Genomic DNA, 14,380 nt, shown 5'->3' with positions numbered 1-14,380 from the left:
CTCTAGAGACACAGAGGCTCATCACATATTGTGTTAAATTCTCCTAATTGTTTACAAGATTGAGTTTCAAATTAAAGTGCGTCTGTAATATGGTCTGATATCATGCGTCTTGTTTCTAGAATGCAGCTATAGAAGGCTGAAGCTCATGCAGCCCATCAAGAACATGTCCGGGTCATATTTTACTCAACAACAACAACAACAACAAAAATTGCCTACAGAAAACTAACATTTTTCATGACAATTAAGAATCCTTAATTACTTTAATCAGAATCTACATTGATGAGAACCTAACAAAATAATGAAAATTGTAGTGGTGAAATATGACTGGGACTGTTTGTAACCTTCTCCCACACTTTCAAAGATGGACTTTTGGAATGGGAACAGTGTGAACTGGGCAAGAAATCATGGATATGGACATGCAATTCTAAATTTCATTCTAATTTAAAAAAAAGTAAAAAATGGCAACAAAAGCTGATACAATGTACAGTTGTAATCAAAATTATTCAACCCCCATTGCAAATCGGGTTTATTGACTAAATGTAGACTTTCAGCTTTTTGCAATGAACAAATCAAACAAAAGTCATTGAAATAGCTCAACACAACAAATGTTTCAAGTGGTTTCCCCAAATTCAACTGAAAATGCAACTTTTAATGACTTATGCGGTCTCAAAATTATTCAACCCCCCTTAATAGACTCCCTCACAACAGCACAAATCTGCAAAACAGGTGTTGTCTCAAGCACAGGTGATGCAACTAAGCAAGGGCTTCATTAGTTGTACCAGGTGTGCTTGAGCTAGAACAGATGAAATATCTGAACTGGCGAGGTTTGTTGAGTGTCACGTTTGACAATGTCCCAAGAGACACCGTTGAAAGCATAGTTTGCAAGTTCAAAGTTAAGGGAACAGAGATTACACTACCTGGACCTATCAACAGCTGCAACCAGATTTCTGAGAAGGCACGATCAGAAAAAACCCTTGAGTGACTGCAAAAGACCTGCAGCAAGACTTGATGGCGACAGGCGTAAGGTGTGTACTAAACGCATGCCAGAACTCCAAGATGTACACCACTACTGACATAAATGCAAAAGAAAAGTCATATAAATAAGCCACAGAGCTGATTCTCGATTCAGTTCTGTGGAGTGATTAAACAAAACTGGATCTTTTCGGCCCTATGGATCAACGGCATGTCTGGAGGAAGAAGAATGAAGCATATGCTGAAAAGAACACCGTGTCTACAGTTCAGCATAGTGGGGCTCGGTGATGCTCTGGGGCTGCTTTGCATCCTCTGGCAATGGAAACATGCAGCATGTGGAAGGCAAGATGGATACATTGAAGTATCAGGAAATCCTAGGAGAAAACGTCATGCCGTTAGTGAGGAAGCTGAAGCTTGGGGGTCATTGGACCTTCCAACAGGACAATAATACCAAGCATACCTCAAATTCCACCAAGGCTTGGTTTCAGAAGTAGTACTGGAAGATTCTACAGTGGCCATCACAGTCATCTGACTTCAAATCCCACCAGAGATTTTCTATGGGGTTCAAGGCTGCAGTTGCAGCACACAAACCCAAGAATATTACTGAACTGAAGGTCATTGCTCATGAGGAATGGGCTAAGATTCCTTAGAAACGCTGCCAGAGGCTGCCGTCTTGTTATACATCTCGTTTGCAGCAGGTCATAACTACAAATGGGTGTTCGACCAAGTACTAAAGATGCTTGCCATGAAGGGGTTGAATAATTTTGAGACTGCAGAAGTCATTAAATGTTGCATTTTCAGTTGAATTTGGGTAAACTTGAAACCCACTTGAAACATTTGTGTTGAGCCATTTCAATTACTTTTGTTTGATCTGTTCATTGCAAACAGCTGAAAGTCTAAATTTTGAAACCCACTTGAAACATTTGTGTTGAGCTATTTCAATTCAGCTGTTTGCATTTAACAAATCAGTAAAGTAAAAGTAAAGTAAAGTCTAAATTTTGCCAATAAACCTGATTTGCGATGGGGTTGAATAATTTTGATTACAACTGTATATAATTGATAGAACTAAAGTAAATTCAGTGATGATGAGAAATAATTGAGAGTACTTAAAAATGATTTTATTTTTCTAATCCTGTCACTTGGGACCGATCCATAATCAAAGAATTTGGGAGAAAAACAAAATCTACTAACATGAACATGGAAACAGTGAAAGGAAAAAACAAAACATCAATGTGCTTTCTGAAATGAACAAGTGAATCACCACATTTGCCAGAACATAAATAATCAAATCTGAAACTAAACAGAAAACTCTAGCTCATCCTTACCCAATAAATACACCTTAGGTGACCTAACATTCTACAGAATTGCACAGAATCCAGTTACATTAACCATCATGTTTCACCCAACAGTCAAACACATGCAACCTACACACAAATACACATCTCCCATTCATTTGACACAGAAACATGTAAATCGACCGTTTCAAAAATGATTTTTTTTTTTGCCCTTTACAAAAATATGTACATCTTTACGGCAAATCTATAAAGTACTTCATCTGATCCTCCAAAGACAGGAGAGAGTGGCCTGATTGAATCAGTTAGTGCTTTGACGAAGAGAAACAGACTAAATGCCCCTTTCATACAAAAAGACAACTCAAGACGTTCATGAAACAAATAAGGCCAAGTTAGACAGTTCGGAGACGATCATATTCATAGAAACAACATAACCGTTTAAGGCTGCAGACACCTGGGCTGCTTTTTCTGCCTTTTATCACTTTCTGTTAGTGTTTGTTTGATATCACTATCTGTTGGTGTTCACTACTGGTATATCACTATTTGCTGCTACATGTCAGCCAAACAATATCACTTGATCACTCAGCTCTGGGTACATAAGTGAGAGTTGACGTCAGATTTGCGTTTATTGTTTCTCGCCATCTGTCTCTTTCTGTCCCCGTCCCGCTCACACACTCATTCACACCAACACATCCAGCTCTAGTAGTGAAGCAGCAGGGTAGCTTATTCATTGCTTACAAATCTCCACAATATACAAATCATTGTCAAAAATTAAAGAATCAGCAATAAACAGCATTCAAATATACAGTATATTAAACCAGCCTCGATCTTTTACTTACATTATTTTCCCAGTTACAGCTAAACAGAGTAAAAAGACTTTTGTTGAGTATCATTAATGGAAATCAACAGCACGTTCTGGCATCTTTTTGCTTTTTCGTTCATTCTTAAAGCAAATGGGAAGGAAAAATATTTGAGTCTTTAACATGCTTTCCTGAGTTCCTAAAGCTCGAGTAATCCAGTTAGATAAGGTTCGAAGCAGTAAGAAAACAAACATCCAGGTGTCTACGGCTGACTTTAGGAAGGCGAAAGGACAAGGCAGATTTTATTAGAGAGCAAGACAGACTCGAAACGGACAGCAGCATGGGACTTTTTTTATGACGTGACGTAAAGGTGAGTGGCTGTGCCCCTTTGTAATACAGTTCTACATTCAGTCCCATAAAACTGAGAGGCTGATGACGATAAAACAGACGATAAGAAGGCTTGTGTTGGTTTGTGCCCTGCATTCATCAAAGAGCAAAGATCCCATTTCATCCGGGGAATCCTTTTACACGCCAAAGAATCCAGTTCATTGAGTAAAGAAGGGTAGGAGCTGGAGGACAGTAACGTTTCTGAGGATCTTTTTCTTTCTATTGAGGGGGACATTCATTTTACTTGAATGATGAGACTGGAAGATTCATCTAACGATTTAACATTAAAATGCCAAGAATAATTTTCCTACAATCTTAGAAAATCAATCAGGCCACTTTCTTCGAAATATGACTTTTGAGTTCACTTGAGTTACCCGAAGAAAATGGCAATGGAGATTTCTGAATAAATCTGTTGTAACTTGACCTGTGGTTACGCAGTCACCAGCTATACACCTCTGAGGGCACTTTATTTTAGGATTTTGGGCCTCCTTTTTGTTATCCAACTCTTTCTTCTGGCATGCACTCCATCCAATGTGCCTCTCTGCACTGCCGGAGTCGGGACAGAAAGCCAGGGTTACATGGCCAGCTCAGGTATAGCTGCATTTCCAGCAGGCTTTATTTTGGGGTCCCGAGCTTCTTTGGGGTTCCTGGGCGCTTGCGCTCCCATAGGTGGCCTGGAATGGTGAAGGCATCCACACTCATGGACATGGTCTTGGACGGGAGGGCCGTGAACTGCTTGCGGTCAGAGCTGTACTTGTAGATCGACTCCACCATATTGGGACCGATTATCCGTGGGCCAATACCTGTAAGCCGAACCATCTCCTCCGTCTCAGGGTTCATGGTATAAACCGCTCGGAACTGACAGCTAGCATCCCGAAAGAGGATGAGAAAATGGTTTGCAGAGCTTTTCTCCAATTCCTTTTGCAGACAAGAAAAAAACACAAATGAACAGAATGTGAGACCATTACATCATGCATTCAAATGCACCATGGAAATATGTGCTGGCTGTCCGCAATGAGTCATGAGAGACCAGAGTGCACTAAAGATGGTGACTGATGGGTTACTCACCTCTACAATCTTGTTTTTCTGTGGTTCGTTGACCTTTCCTGCCAAACAACAGCGTGAGATGGCATTATGGATGATGAACTTATTGGACTTGAAGCTTGGCTCCTTGTAGAGTTTAGGTCCTGAAACAGAAATTTCATTGCTAAGATACAAATGCTTGATTTGTGATCCTGACAAACAGATGCTTCAACAAGAGAAAGCAAGTTCAAGATCACATGACCTAATCTAAATATCCGTAAAACTCAAAAAAGCTTCATTTTCTGTGAATGGTGCTTGCCCATGCAAAACTTGCAGACCACAATATTGCCGGATTTGAGGTGTCATTTATCTTCAAACTGTGTCCCACAGGGAGCTCTCTAGAATTAATATGTGAGGTTCTTCAAATACCTAACCCCAAGTATGAGAAAGAGCAATGGCCTTAGAAGCACCTCTAATAATACTGCAAATCATATCATTTTTACAGTTTACCAGTGTATTCTGGGATGGAGCCTGGAGACGATATAGTAGATGCATTTTCCCAGTCCCCATTCTGTGCAGCAAAACGGCCTGGAGATAGCAGTCTGGATGGTGAATGAGAACGACTGTGGAAAGGAATATATGTTCAGATGTGAGGTCACAAAGGAGGAGAAGGTGTTTTCTCACCAGAATACATACAGACCAGATTTACCTTGGAGATTTTCTGACAGTTAGCGTCCCACTGTCATTAGCCATAGAGGACAGATTCATTGTTGAATGGGAGTAAACTTTATTTAATCTAGAACCTAAAAGAGAAAAGAGTACATGAATTCATGACATTGGCTTTACTACAATATCAATGGACAGGAAATAAGCTTCCAGTTGAACAATGACTTGCCCATAAACCCTTTGGCAGGGCTGCGGGAGAGGTCCGAGTCGTCTCTGAACACCGTTTTGGGCCTCTGCTTCTTGACACCTCTGACAGTAGTGGGTTTCTGACGGAGGACTTTATCCAGATCCTCCATTATTTTCAGCTGATGCCGCCGTTCATATTCCTGGCGGGTGAAGTCTCCACGCCGCTGAGGAGTACCATCTGGCGGAGGGGTGCGGGGAGGCGGAGGGGTAGAAGGAGTTTTGGGTCTCTCCTCTCCTCTACCTGGCTCATCCACCGAAGAAGGCCTGCTGTTACATATGAAGACAGCACTGATAAAGGTACAATGTTGCAAAGGGATTAGCACATATTCCCCCGGTTTCACAGACGAGGCTTAAATCTCATATCTTAAAATATGTCTGTGCTATTGTTTTGTCTCATGATGCACACCAGTAATATCTTTTTCTAAGGCATGTTTATAAAAGCTACTTAAATGCCCTAATTGAACTAAGGCCTAATCCTGGCTAAGTCCAAGCCTTGTATGTGAAACTGGGCCATTAAGTGTGCTTGTTTGAGATGAAATGCATACTTATTTTGTTGCCTAAACAAAACTTACCACCACACTGCTAGTGGGTGGTGGCCAGGAAATTTCTATGCAGTTGCTAAGGTGCTCTGAGTGATTTTCCATGCGCTGCTATGCAGTAGGTTATTCTTGGTTGTTTCTAGGACATTTCTAACCAAAGTAAAAAGAAACCACCCCAAGTTATGCTGCTATGTTATGCTATGATATGCTGCTTCCAGTTGCAAAAAAAATACTCTTTATGCTATTATAACTAAGGTTATAACACTGTTATAACAAATTATTTTCTTGAGGTGTTTGTTTCAGCTTGGCATTGTCTCCACATATGGCCCAGACCCCTACATTAACCCCCTGGGGTCTAAGGTGTTTTTGGGGTCCTTGGGATGTTTTGACATGCCCTGACATTTGTGCTTTTTTCATTTGCTTATAAACATATTAAATGGAAAAGGTGTCATTACATTCTATTCAGCACAAACAGGGCATAACATAATATGTGAGCAACATGTATGTACATGTTTGTATTTTTGAGAGAATAATGTTTATGCATGGTTATTGAAAACACACAAACAAATACGTTTCTGAGATAAGGCCACAAAACGCATATTAAATATACGTCCACAAAACTTTTGAATAATGGATGTTTTCGCCTAGATTTTTTGCTTCAACGAAAATCATCCTGCCTACTCTACATACATTGATGTAAATTTTGAGTACACAGTCATACCTGGAAACAAATCCTGTTCAAATAGGCTATATGGACCATTCTAGAGAATTGGTTCAAAGTTAGAGTTGGAAACATGTCTTTCCACAAATTTTGTATGCATGCAAATTGTATAATATCCCAGGTAAACATCTCTATTAATTGTCCAGTTAATTCTCAAAGTGTATTTTCAGAAAGTTTAGGAATATTTATCCTCTCCCCAAATTTGTCACTAATAATACACAATAATAATTGAATGAGAAGGCTTATATTGACCTATTAAGATTTTGTTTACATCTACCTTGTAAATATATTTTTTGCTATTTTATTAAAGTTTTCACATATAAATCAACAACAATTACAATTTTAACCATATTTCAAGTGCAAATATTGTGTTTCTTTGTAAAAAGCATACATTTTATCATACACATTTCAAAGTTAAGCATTCATTAGTTTGAATTGGAAGTTGGAACAAACACTATAATAACATCTAAGTTGATAATTCAATATACCTACTTTATTTTGACAAAACATCCCATACTATATATTTAACATATGAGCAAAAATTGGCGAACAAAAGCTTATTTGATGTGACAGTAGTCTATTTTATTGTAAAAACTTTATAATCTATCCAAAACTAGTCAACGAAATCTTGTCTAAACATATCTTGTCTAAACATATCTTGTCTAAACATATGCTTCGTCTGTAACATATCGTTTTTATGATATATTATTATAGGGCATATAAATGTTAATTTGCAGTTTAATACGTTGCTTGTACAAAGACATTTTATTTCAACATATTTCAGTCCATTTTTACTCATCTCAGTATAGCAATATAGTTTGGGAAAAGCTAAACTAGTAGATGTGTTCATGTTCATGTAAAAATAGCATGTTAAGTTGCCTGTAGTAAACAACAGCGCGCATCTGTGCTGTTCATTCAAACAGACACGTGATTCATATGTGAATCACGTGTCTGTGATTCACATATGAATCACAGACACGTGATTATTATTCCTCTATTATTCCGAGATTATTATTCCGCTATTATTATTCCTCACAGCGTCGCAAGACGACGTAAAGTACATGAATCTGATTAAACTTGATGAGTTTTATCGAGTTGATGTGGGCATTAACAGGTTTGCATGGATTGCCTCAGATCATTTGCGTTTCAATAGAGAGTGCTCTCAGTAGGTGTGTTCACATTAGCAGATAATGAGTAGCCATGAGAACAACTGACATTGCACTCTTTTCGTACAGATTAAAATGGTAAAAATGGTAAATGGACTGCATTTATATAACGCTTTCACAGACCCAATGGCCACCAAAGCGCTTTACATATTTGCCTCACATTCACCCATTCACTCACTCATTAATACACCGACGGCGACGGTGGCGCCACCCAGCTCGTCGGGAGCAGCTGGGGTTAGGTGTCTTGCTCATGGACACCTCGACACTTGGTCAGGTGGAACCGGGGATAGAACCACCAACCTTCCGGTTTGTAGACAACCTACATGATCCACTGAGCCACTGCCGCAATATAAAGATATATTGCTCTTGCCTGTGTGACTAGTATTCACTGAGTTTTGTTTAAGTTTAGAGACGTGCTCCAGAAAAAAAGAAGGACGCCGGCGCGTTTGTCAACCCCAGAGGATTAAATGTAAGGTTTTATCATCCGACAAAGCTAATCTCTTAGAAAGTAAAAGCATACACCTCCTCAATAAGGGTAATGATTTGTTGTTTAATTTATACAACACATCGTGGTCACTTTCCAAAGCATTGTTTTTAAGCCTTACCTTGCCTCCCTCTCTCTTTCTTGCTCCTGTCTTCGTTTCTTTATCTCCTCTGCTCTCTTTTGTTGTTTCTCAAGTAATGCAGCTCTCCTCTTCTCCATCTCATCCTCGGGTCGTGCTTCATCCTGCTACAGAGACCGTTTTAGACAGTTAAATGAATGCTACACCTTTTAGGCTAAACATCTAAACAAAGTTTACATTTGATTCTCCCCTAACCTTAAAGAAGAATCCAACTCCACCCCTCATTTCTGGCTCTGTTTGGTCACTCATTGAGTCTGAGAAGATATCCTGGCTCGGATCTGCCTCACCCTCTAATGCTTTGAGAGAGGACAGTGAGATCTCGATAAGGCTACTGCGCTTGCCGTTGAAAGCCTCTGTAGGAATGTCACTCTCAAAAGAGCACTCGGAAGGAGCTCCTGAGCTGCTGCCCACACCCCGACGCTCCTTTTGGGGCAGAACCTGTGACAATCCACCCTCTAGGTCCATACTGAAGATTGTTTGGTCCTCACTGGAACCGGTGTCTGAGAAGTTGTCCTCTGGTCTGGACAGGGATGAAGCTGAGCGGGACTCACTCTGACTGGATGTACCTATGCTGAAAGTGGACGAGTTCTGATCCCTGCATTGCCAAGGAGACACTCTTTTTAAGTGAGGAATGTTTTCCACACTTTGAGGGGCAGTTATGAATCGTGTGGAAACTGGCGTCTTGAGCTCTGCAGGTCTAGGGCGGTGAGGCATTTTGGGGCTCTTCGGAGGTGCAGACTGTGCTCTACGTTGGGACCCAGGTGATTTTGGCGGAGCGGTGTGACTCGAAATCTTGCGAGATGGGGAAGGAGAGGAGGTGGTAGAGGGCAGATCACGATTGGACTCCCTTGACAAACGAGAAGGTGCAGTTGTTGAGGGTTTGGAGCTTGGTGGGATAACCCAAGCCTGGTTAGGTGCTGCTTTCTTCTTCATCAGGTGGTTCTGCTGCTCCGAGAGGCGCTGCATATCACTTTGGAGAGAATTGAGAGCAGCGCTTAGTTTAGACACAGCATTGTTGTAATCACCCAGTGGGGCTGTGCCTTTCCCTCCAGGAATTCCTACTCCAGATTTGTCTTTCTCTATTGGATTGTCCTGTTGGACAGTGGGCTTGATATTTCCCTCTTCTTCTATTGAGGGCCTCTTTTTCAACTGTTCCTCCTGTTGTTGCTCCTCCTCACTCTCCAAGTGTGCCAGTTTCTCCTCCAGTGCCAAACGGCTGAGGTCATCTTCTATGGAGGAGGATCCAGCCTCCCCTTGACGTCCTTCCTCGCCATCCCCATCCTCCTGCTCCTTCTTTAACTGTAGGAAGGCACTTTTTCCCAGCCGCTGCCGGTGTTTGGCGAAGATGGCTTCTATACGCTTCTTCTGAGCTTCAATGGCCTTCCGTTTCTCCTCCAGCCTCGCCCCCAGCTCTGACATTTCAGTGCTGAGAGCAGGACTCTTACTGGGACTCTCCTCTGATTTCTTGGCCCATGTAGTCATTTGTGAGGCCTGTGGCTCATTGGTTCGTACCTGCTCTGGAACCATTTTCTTCTTCCGTTCAGCAAAATTGGTCATCTTCACGCCACTATCCGGTGTCTCTTCACCACGCGATCGAGTTATGCGAGGGCCCGAAGCGGGTGTGGCAGGGGTTGAATGGGTTTTTGGAAGATCTTCCGAGGCATCCGAATCAACGCTTCCATCTCTTAACACGGAGTCGTCATCTCTGGATCCTTCTGAGGGGTGTCTGGTGCGACTGGGCTCTGGTGGTACTCCTGAGGATCGATGGTAGAGCATTCCTGAGCGGGATGGGGCTGAAGAGCTGAGAGTCACTGGGCTGCCATTGCGTCTAGCGTTTGCTGGATCATCTGGTGAATGCAGAAAGAAACCATCGGGTGCCCCGTCAGGGTGGAGACGAGGTTCCATCTTCTCTTCATTGTGGATGATCTGCAGTGCCTCTTCAATTGTTGGTAGCTCTCCTGTCTCACTCTCATCAATGCCGTTCTCCTCTGCCAGCATAGGACGAGTCCGAGTGGCCCAGGAAGCTCTTTGAGGGCCATTGGGCCCAGAGGGTTTACTCATGAAGTGGCTGAGGTCCTCTGGAGGTGTGTAGGGGACACGTGTCATGGATTGACCAGTAGGGTTGAGATTGTCTGAGCTGACAGATCGGGTTATAACAGGGTTGCCCATCACAATGTCAACATCACTGTCTAGACCAAAAGGGATACTGAAGGACACCGCAGAGGAGAGTGGACGGCTGAAGAGCAGTCATGAAAAAAAGATGAATGCCTTTAGAAAGTTTTAAGAAAAGTAAAATGCATAAAGGATATTAGAGGAACCTTACCTAAGAGGTTTCTTATTCCATGTTCGTCCTGCTGCCTCTACATGAGACATTGAGGTAGACTGAGTAAGAGATCCTGATCATACAGACAACACAAACACACACATGACCATGTGACAAATACAACATGCAAACACAGACCATGTGATCGCCAAACAAGAATAAACACAGTGTGTATACAATACAAAGAATGGAACAGACACACATTGGCAGCTGATGACCTGGGACAAAGAGACAGTGTGTTTTCCTCACCTGTTGCTGCAGTCACAGAGGAAGAGATGGGCAGAAAAGGCTTTTTGAAGATAGAGGGGGAACCACTGGCACATAAAAGGACAAATAACCTGCTGTTAAGTTTCGGCTTTGATTTTATAAAGGTTCATTTTAGGTGATCATTTTTAAAAACATTGAAGATTCAGATCATTATAAAACCTGATCGGGTATAATTTTGGTTATTCTTAAAAACAACTTTGTTATACCTATTGCTGGACCCACTGTTGCCATTATTGTTCCTTCCAGATGTTTCTACAAGAATAGAACAGTACTTTATCTTGCACATCCTTTTTTAACAGACTGTTACGGGATAATCAAAATCTAAAAGCTATAGGAAAATAAGACATTAATTCATCAAGATTCAAGAAATACTAACCAGTCAGCTCTGTGTCCTGCAAGGGCTGAACAAACTCTGGCTTTGAGACTTCAAACCAATATAAGAGCTCTGCCAGAAAGCTCAGTATGTTTGTCTAGAGAGAGAGGGAAAAAACACTCCATATAAAATACATCAGGAATGCAGACTTTTAAATTAGCATAAAGCGTCTCATCTAGTCCATCTCCATTGTCTTTGAACATTAATGGGGGGATGAACCTAATTTTCTTGAGTGAATGACAATTTGCATACCCTCTGTCCTATATAAAGTGGCTTTAGAGCTTCAAAATCACAAGTTCAAAACAGTAGATCAAAGGTGCTATAACATGCATGTTGTGTTTTGGTTACGTTTTCACTGTTCCCTGTTCTGCTTGGCCTGAGTTCTGTTCCTTCGTTAATCTCCTTGTTTATTACAGTTTTTCTCAGTCGCTTTGGTGCTTTTCTCAGATCAGAAATGAAATTCTCAAAACTACGTTCAACCTCCACATCATCTAGTCACTTGTGCTCATCAAATTGCGATTGCTTTGGTACATTCATGCAATTGATTATGTACAATTGTCTGCGGTTTCCTACATTATCAGTTGCTAATGCCATGTTGCTCAAAATGTATTAAAAAGTTCTCTGTGCAATAGTCTTACCCCTAAAAACATCTGAGGTCTATGATCTAGTTGTCATAAACTGTCAACCATATTTTCTACACATTTCTATTAGACTTTTTGTAAATGTGCCATGAATTGATTAATTATGCAGGTGAATCTTGACTTTCACGAATGAAAAGAATGTAGATCAACCAATGAGAAACCAGTTCTCTGAAATAGCTCAAAGTTGCATCTCATGAACCTTCAATTGGCAAGCATATACAGTGCTGCATACAAAAGCAAAGATCTGCCTAAGGGGTCTTTCCTGTGTTTGCCTTTCTAATGTTGTATTTTCGCCTTTGTGCCCCTATTTCGTTTTCTTTTCTATATCACAATAATATTGTAATGTTTTTTTTTTTGTCAGACCACTAGTAAAAGCGTAACTGTGAATCCTATCCAGTCTCGTACAGTAGTGTGTAAATTTGTACTTTTGAAATGGATATATGGCATACAGAAGAAGCGCAGCTTTGTACATTTCAATACAGTAACTGTCATCCAAACTGTTGCCATAGTTTACATCAGGTAATACTAACAGAGTGCAGTGTTTTATTGACAACATGACTAGGCATTTTGACTGTCTTGTTTGTGAACAATGACACAAGGACTTTTCATTCTGATGGCACTGATATGTTCATTGACACAAATACTTACTTTTGAGAGATGAACTAAAGATTTTGAGTAAGTTACAGGCTTTTGCAGGTAATCCAATATTTGGTGCTGTTTGTACGAATTGTTTTGAGAATGCACATGCTTCTTTGCAAATATTAAGGATGATTTGAGAAATGCACCAAAGCGACTGAGAAAAACTAATTAATCCTGCATGGGTTTCTGTTCTAGTTAATGATCACTCCCCATGTATTTAAGCCCTCAGTTCCTTGTTCGGTCTTGTTTGTGTAGTGGTTGTTTTCTCCAGTGTTTCTCTGTGATCTCCTGAGTATTCTAGTTTGAGTGTTAATACAATTATTCTTCTGCGTCGTGGCTACTGTGCAACTGCACGTGACAGATGCTTGAACGGTGCACTATTTCTGTTAGTATTTTAAAGTAAAGTATTTTAATGGTCTCATCCCATTATAAATCACATCCAGCGAATCCACGAGTGATGTTTCTTCAGCACTTATTTTAGTGTACCTAAGAAGAAAAATAACATTTGTGGATTTAACCGCTTAAACCTCACTCATTAGGACTGGTCATTGTTACTGCTTGGTCTAAAGACTAATCTAAAAGGTGTCTGATTTACCATTGCATTACTTTTTTTTTTGGTGCACTAGTCTACTGCATACTTGAAAGCACATACTATAAAACATAGTCAGCAGCACAGTACACTTTGTCCTTACTTTACTAACTGAACTACACTATTCAGGTTCAAACTTAGTGTTTTAATTTAGTTTTCTTTATACCTTTAATTTAGCTGGGCTGTAGAGTAAATCTTCCAACACTAGAGGGCAGCAGTTCTTTAAACAGCTGTCACAGAACTCTCGAATCAGCTGTAGGTTGTACAGGCTGTCAGCCACAGACATGGAGTCCTTCATACATACATCTGAAAAGACAAGGAAGGACCTGAAAAAAATGTCTTACTCATCTATTCAGTGACAGACGCAGATTTGAGATGTGACCGTACCCTCTAATCTCAGTAGACCAGGACAGTAATGGTGAATAACAGCAGCAATGGCACATCCGTTTGAGAGATCCTTCACTTCATTCACCACAGGAAAACAAGGTTTAAGCTTAGACTGCATCCTGTCCTTCCTGTACCGGATCTGAACAAGATAAAAATATAGTTGAACAGCAATAATGGAGAAAGTGCTATGTTGCTTGTTGTTCAAAATTGTTATTGTGAAATTGTTCATTTTGCATTGACAGCAGACAGTGCATTTGTTAAACAGTAAAGAAAAACACTATTACAAAACTGTTATCCATTTTATGCAACTGCAAAAACAGAGATGGAAGCATCATGTCCATACCCAAGATACAAACACTAAATGAAAAATGCATACAATTGACAATCAGACACAAATGTTAAACAGAAAAAAAAGCTGAAAGAATCCATGCAAACAGCGCATGAAGACTAAATGTAGTAAAAGCGAACAGCAAGGACGTTGCTAATGGGAAGTGGGACAGCAAACACTCAAGAGACTTAGTCTTCAACAGGTCAAAGCAAAGAACAGAGGCAGCTGTGTGAACAGCCAACACCTGATACACCAAGACCTTTTCCACTTGATACACACAGCATACACTAGCAGATAAGTGCACTAATATCACAAAGACACATACTATATTCACTTAACCACCAAATATTATGGTATCCTAACCTACAATTTACATGTCATGCCATGTTTATATCTGG

The 14,380-nt window shown here is 40.5% G+C and overlaps 1 protein-coding gene across 4 annotated transcripts in view; it reads right to left on the bottom strand.

Moving 5' to 3' along the window:
* Positions 1 to 2,068: 2,068 nt before the first annotated feature.
* camsap3 (calmodulin regulated spectrin-associated protein family, member 3) overlaps positions 2,069 to 14,380 on the bottom strand; it is a 49,365-nt gene continuing 37,053 nt past the window's right edge. For 2 of the 4 annotated variants that reach the window (XM_056252161.1, XM_056252173.1), the window contains 13 exons: positions 13,655 to 13,793; positions 13,434 to 13,573; positions 11,402 to 11,495; positions 11,232 to 11,277; positions 11,008 to 11,072; positions 10,759 to 10,831; positions 8,631 to 10,671; positions 8,418 to 8,542; positions 5,370 to 5,653; positions 5,184 to 5,277; positions 4,985 to 5,097; positions 4,520 to 4,638; positions 2,069 to 4,369 (listed from right to left, as the gene is read on the bottom strand). In XM_056252161.1, the coding sequence (XP_056108136.1) occupies positions 4,067 to 4,369; positions 4,520 to 4,638; positions 4,985 to 5,097; positions 5,184 to 5,277; positions 5,370 to 5,653; positions 8,418 to 8,542; positions 8,631 to 10,671; positions 10,759 to 10,831; positions 11,008 to 11,072; positions 11,232 to 11,277; positions 11,402 to 11,495; positions 13,434 to 13,573; positions 13,655 to 13,793 (3,636 nt within the window). In that variant the 3' untranslated portion in view covers positions 2,069 to 4,066. The remainder of the gene's footprint in view (positions 4,370 to 4,519; positions 4,639 to 4,984; positions 5,098 to 5,183; positions 5,278 to 5,369; positions 5,654 to 8,417; positions 8,543 to 8,630; positions 10,672 to 10,758; positions 10,832 to 11,007; positions 11,073 to 11,231; positions 11,278 to 11,401; positions 11,496 to 13,433; positions 13,574 to 13,654; positions 13,794 to 14,380) is intronic. The other 2 variants (XM_056252167.1, XM_056252179.1) reach the window with 2 other exon arrangements.

Source organism: Rhinichthys klamathensis, unplaced genomic scaffold, assembly GCF_029890125.1.
Source record: "Rhinichthys klamathensis goyatoka isolate OS25496 unplaced genomic scaffold, OSU_Roscu_1.1 h1tg000004l_1, whole genome shotgun sequence".
NCBI classification, from domain to species: Eukaryota; Metazoa; Chordata; class Actinopteri; order Cypriniformes; family Leuciscidae; genus Rhinichthys; species Rhinichthys klamathensis.
This window is presented reverse-complemented; position numbering and strand designations above follow the sequence as displayed.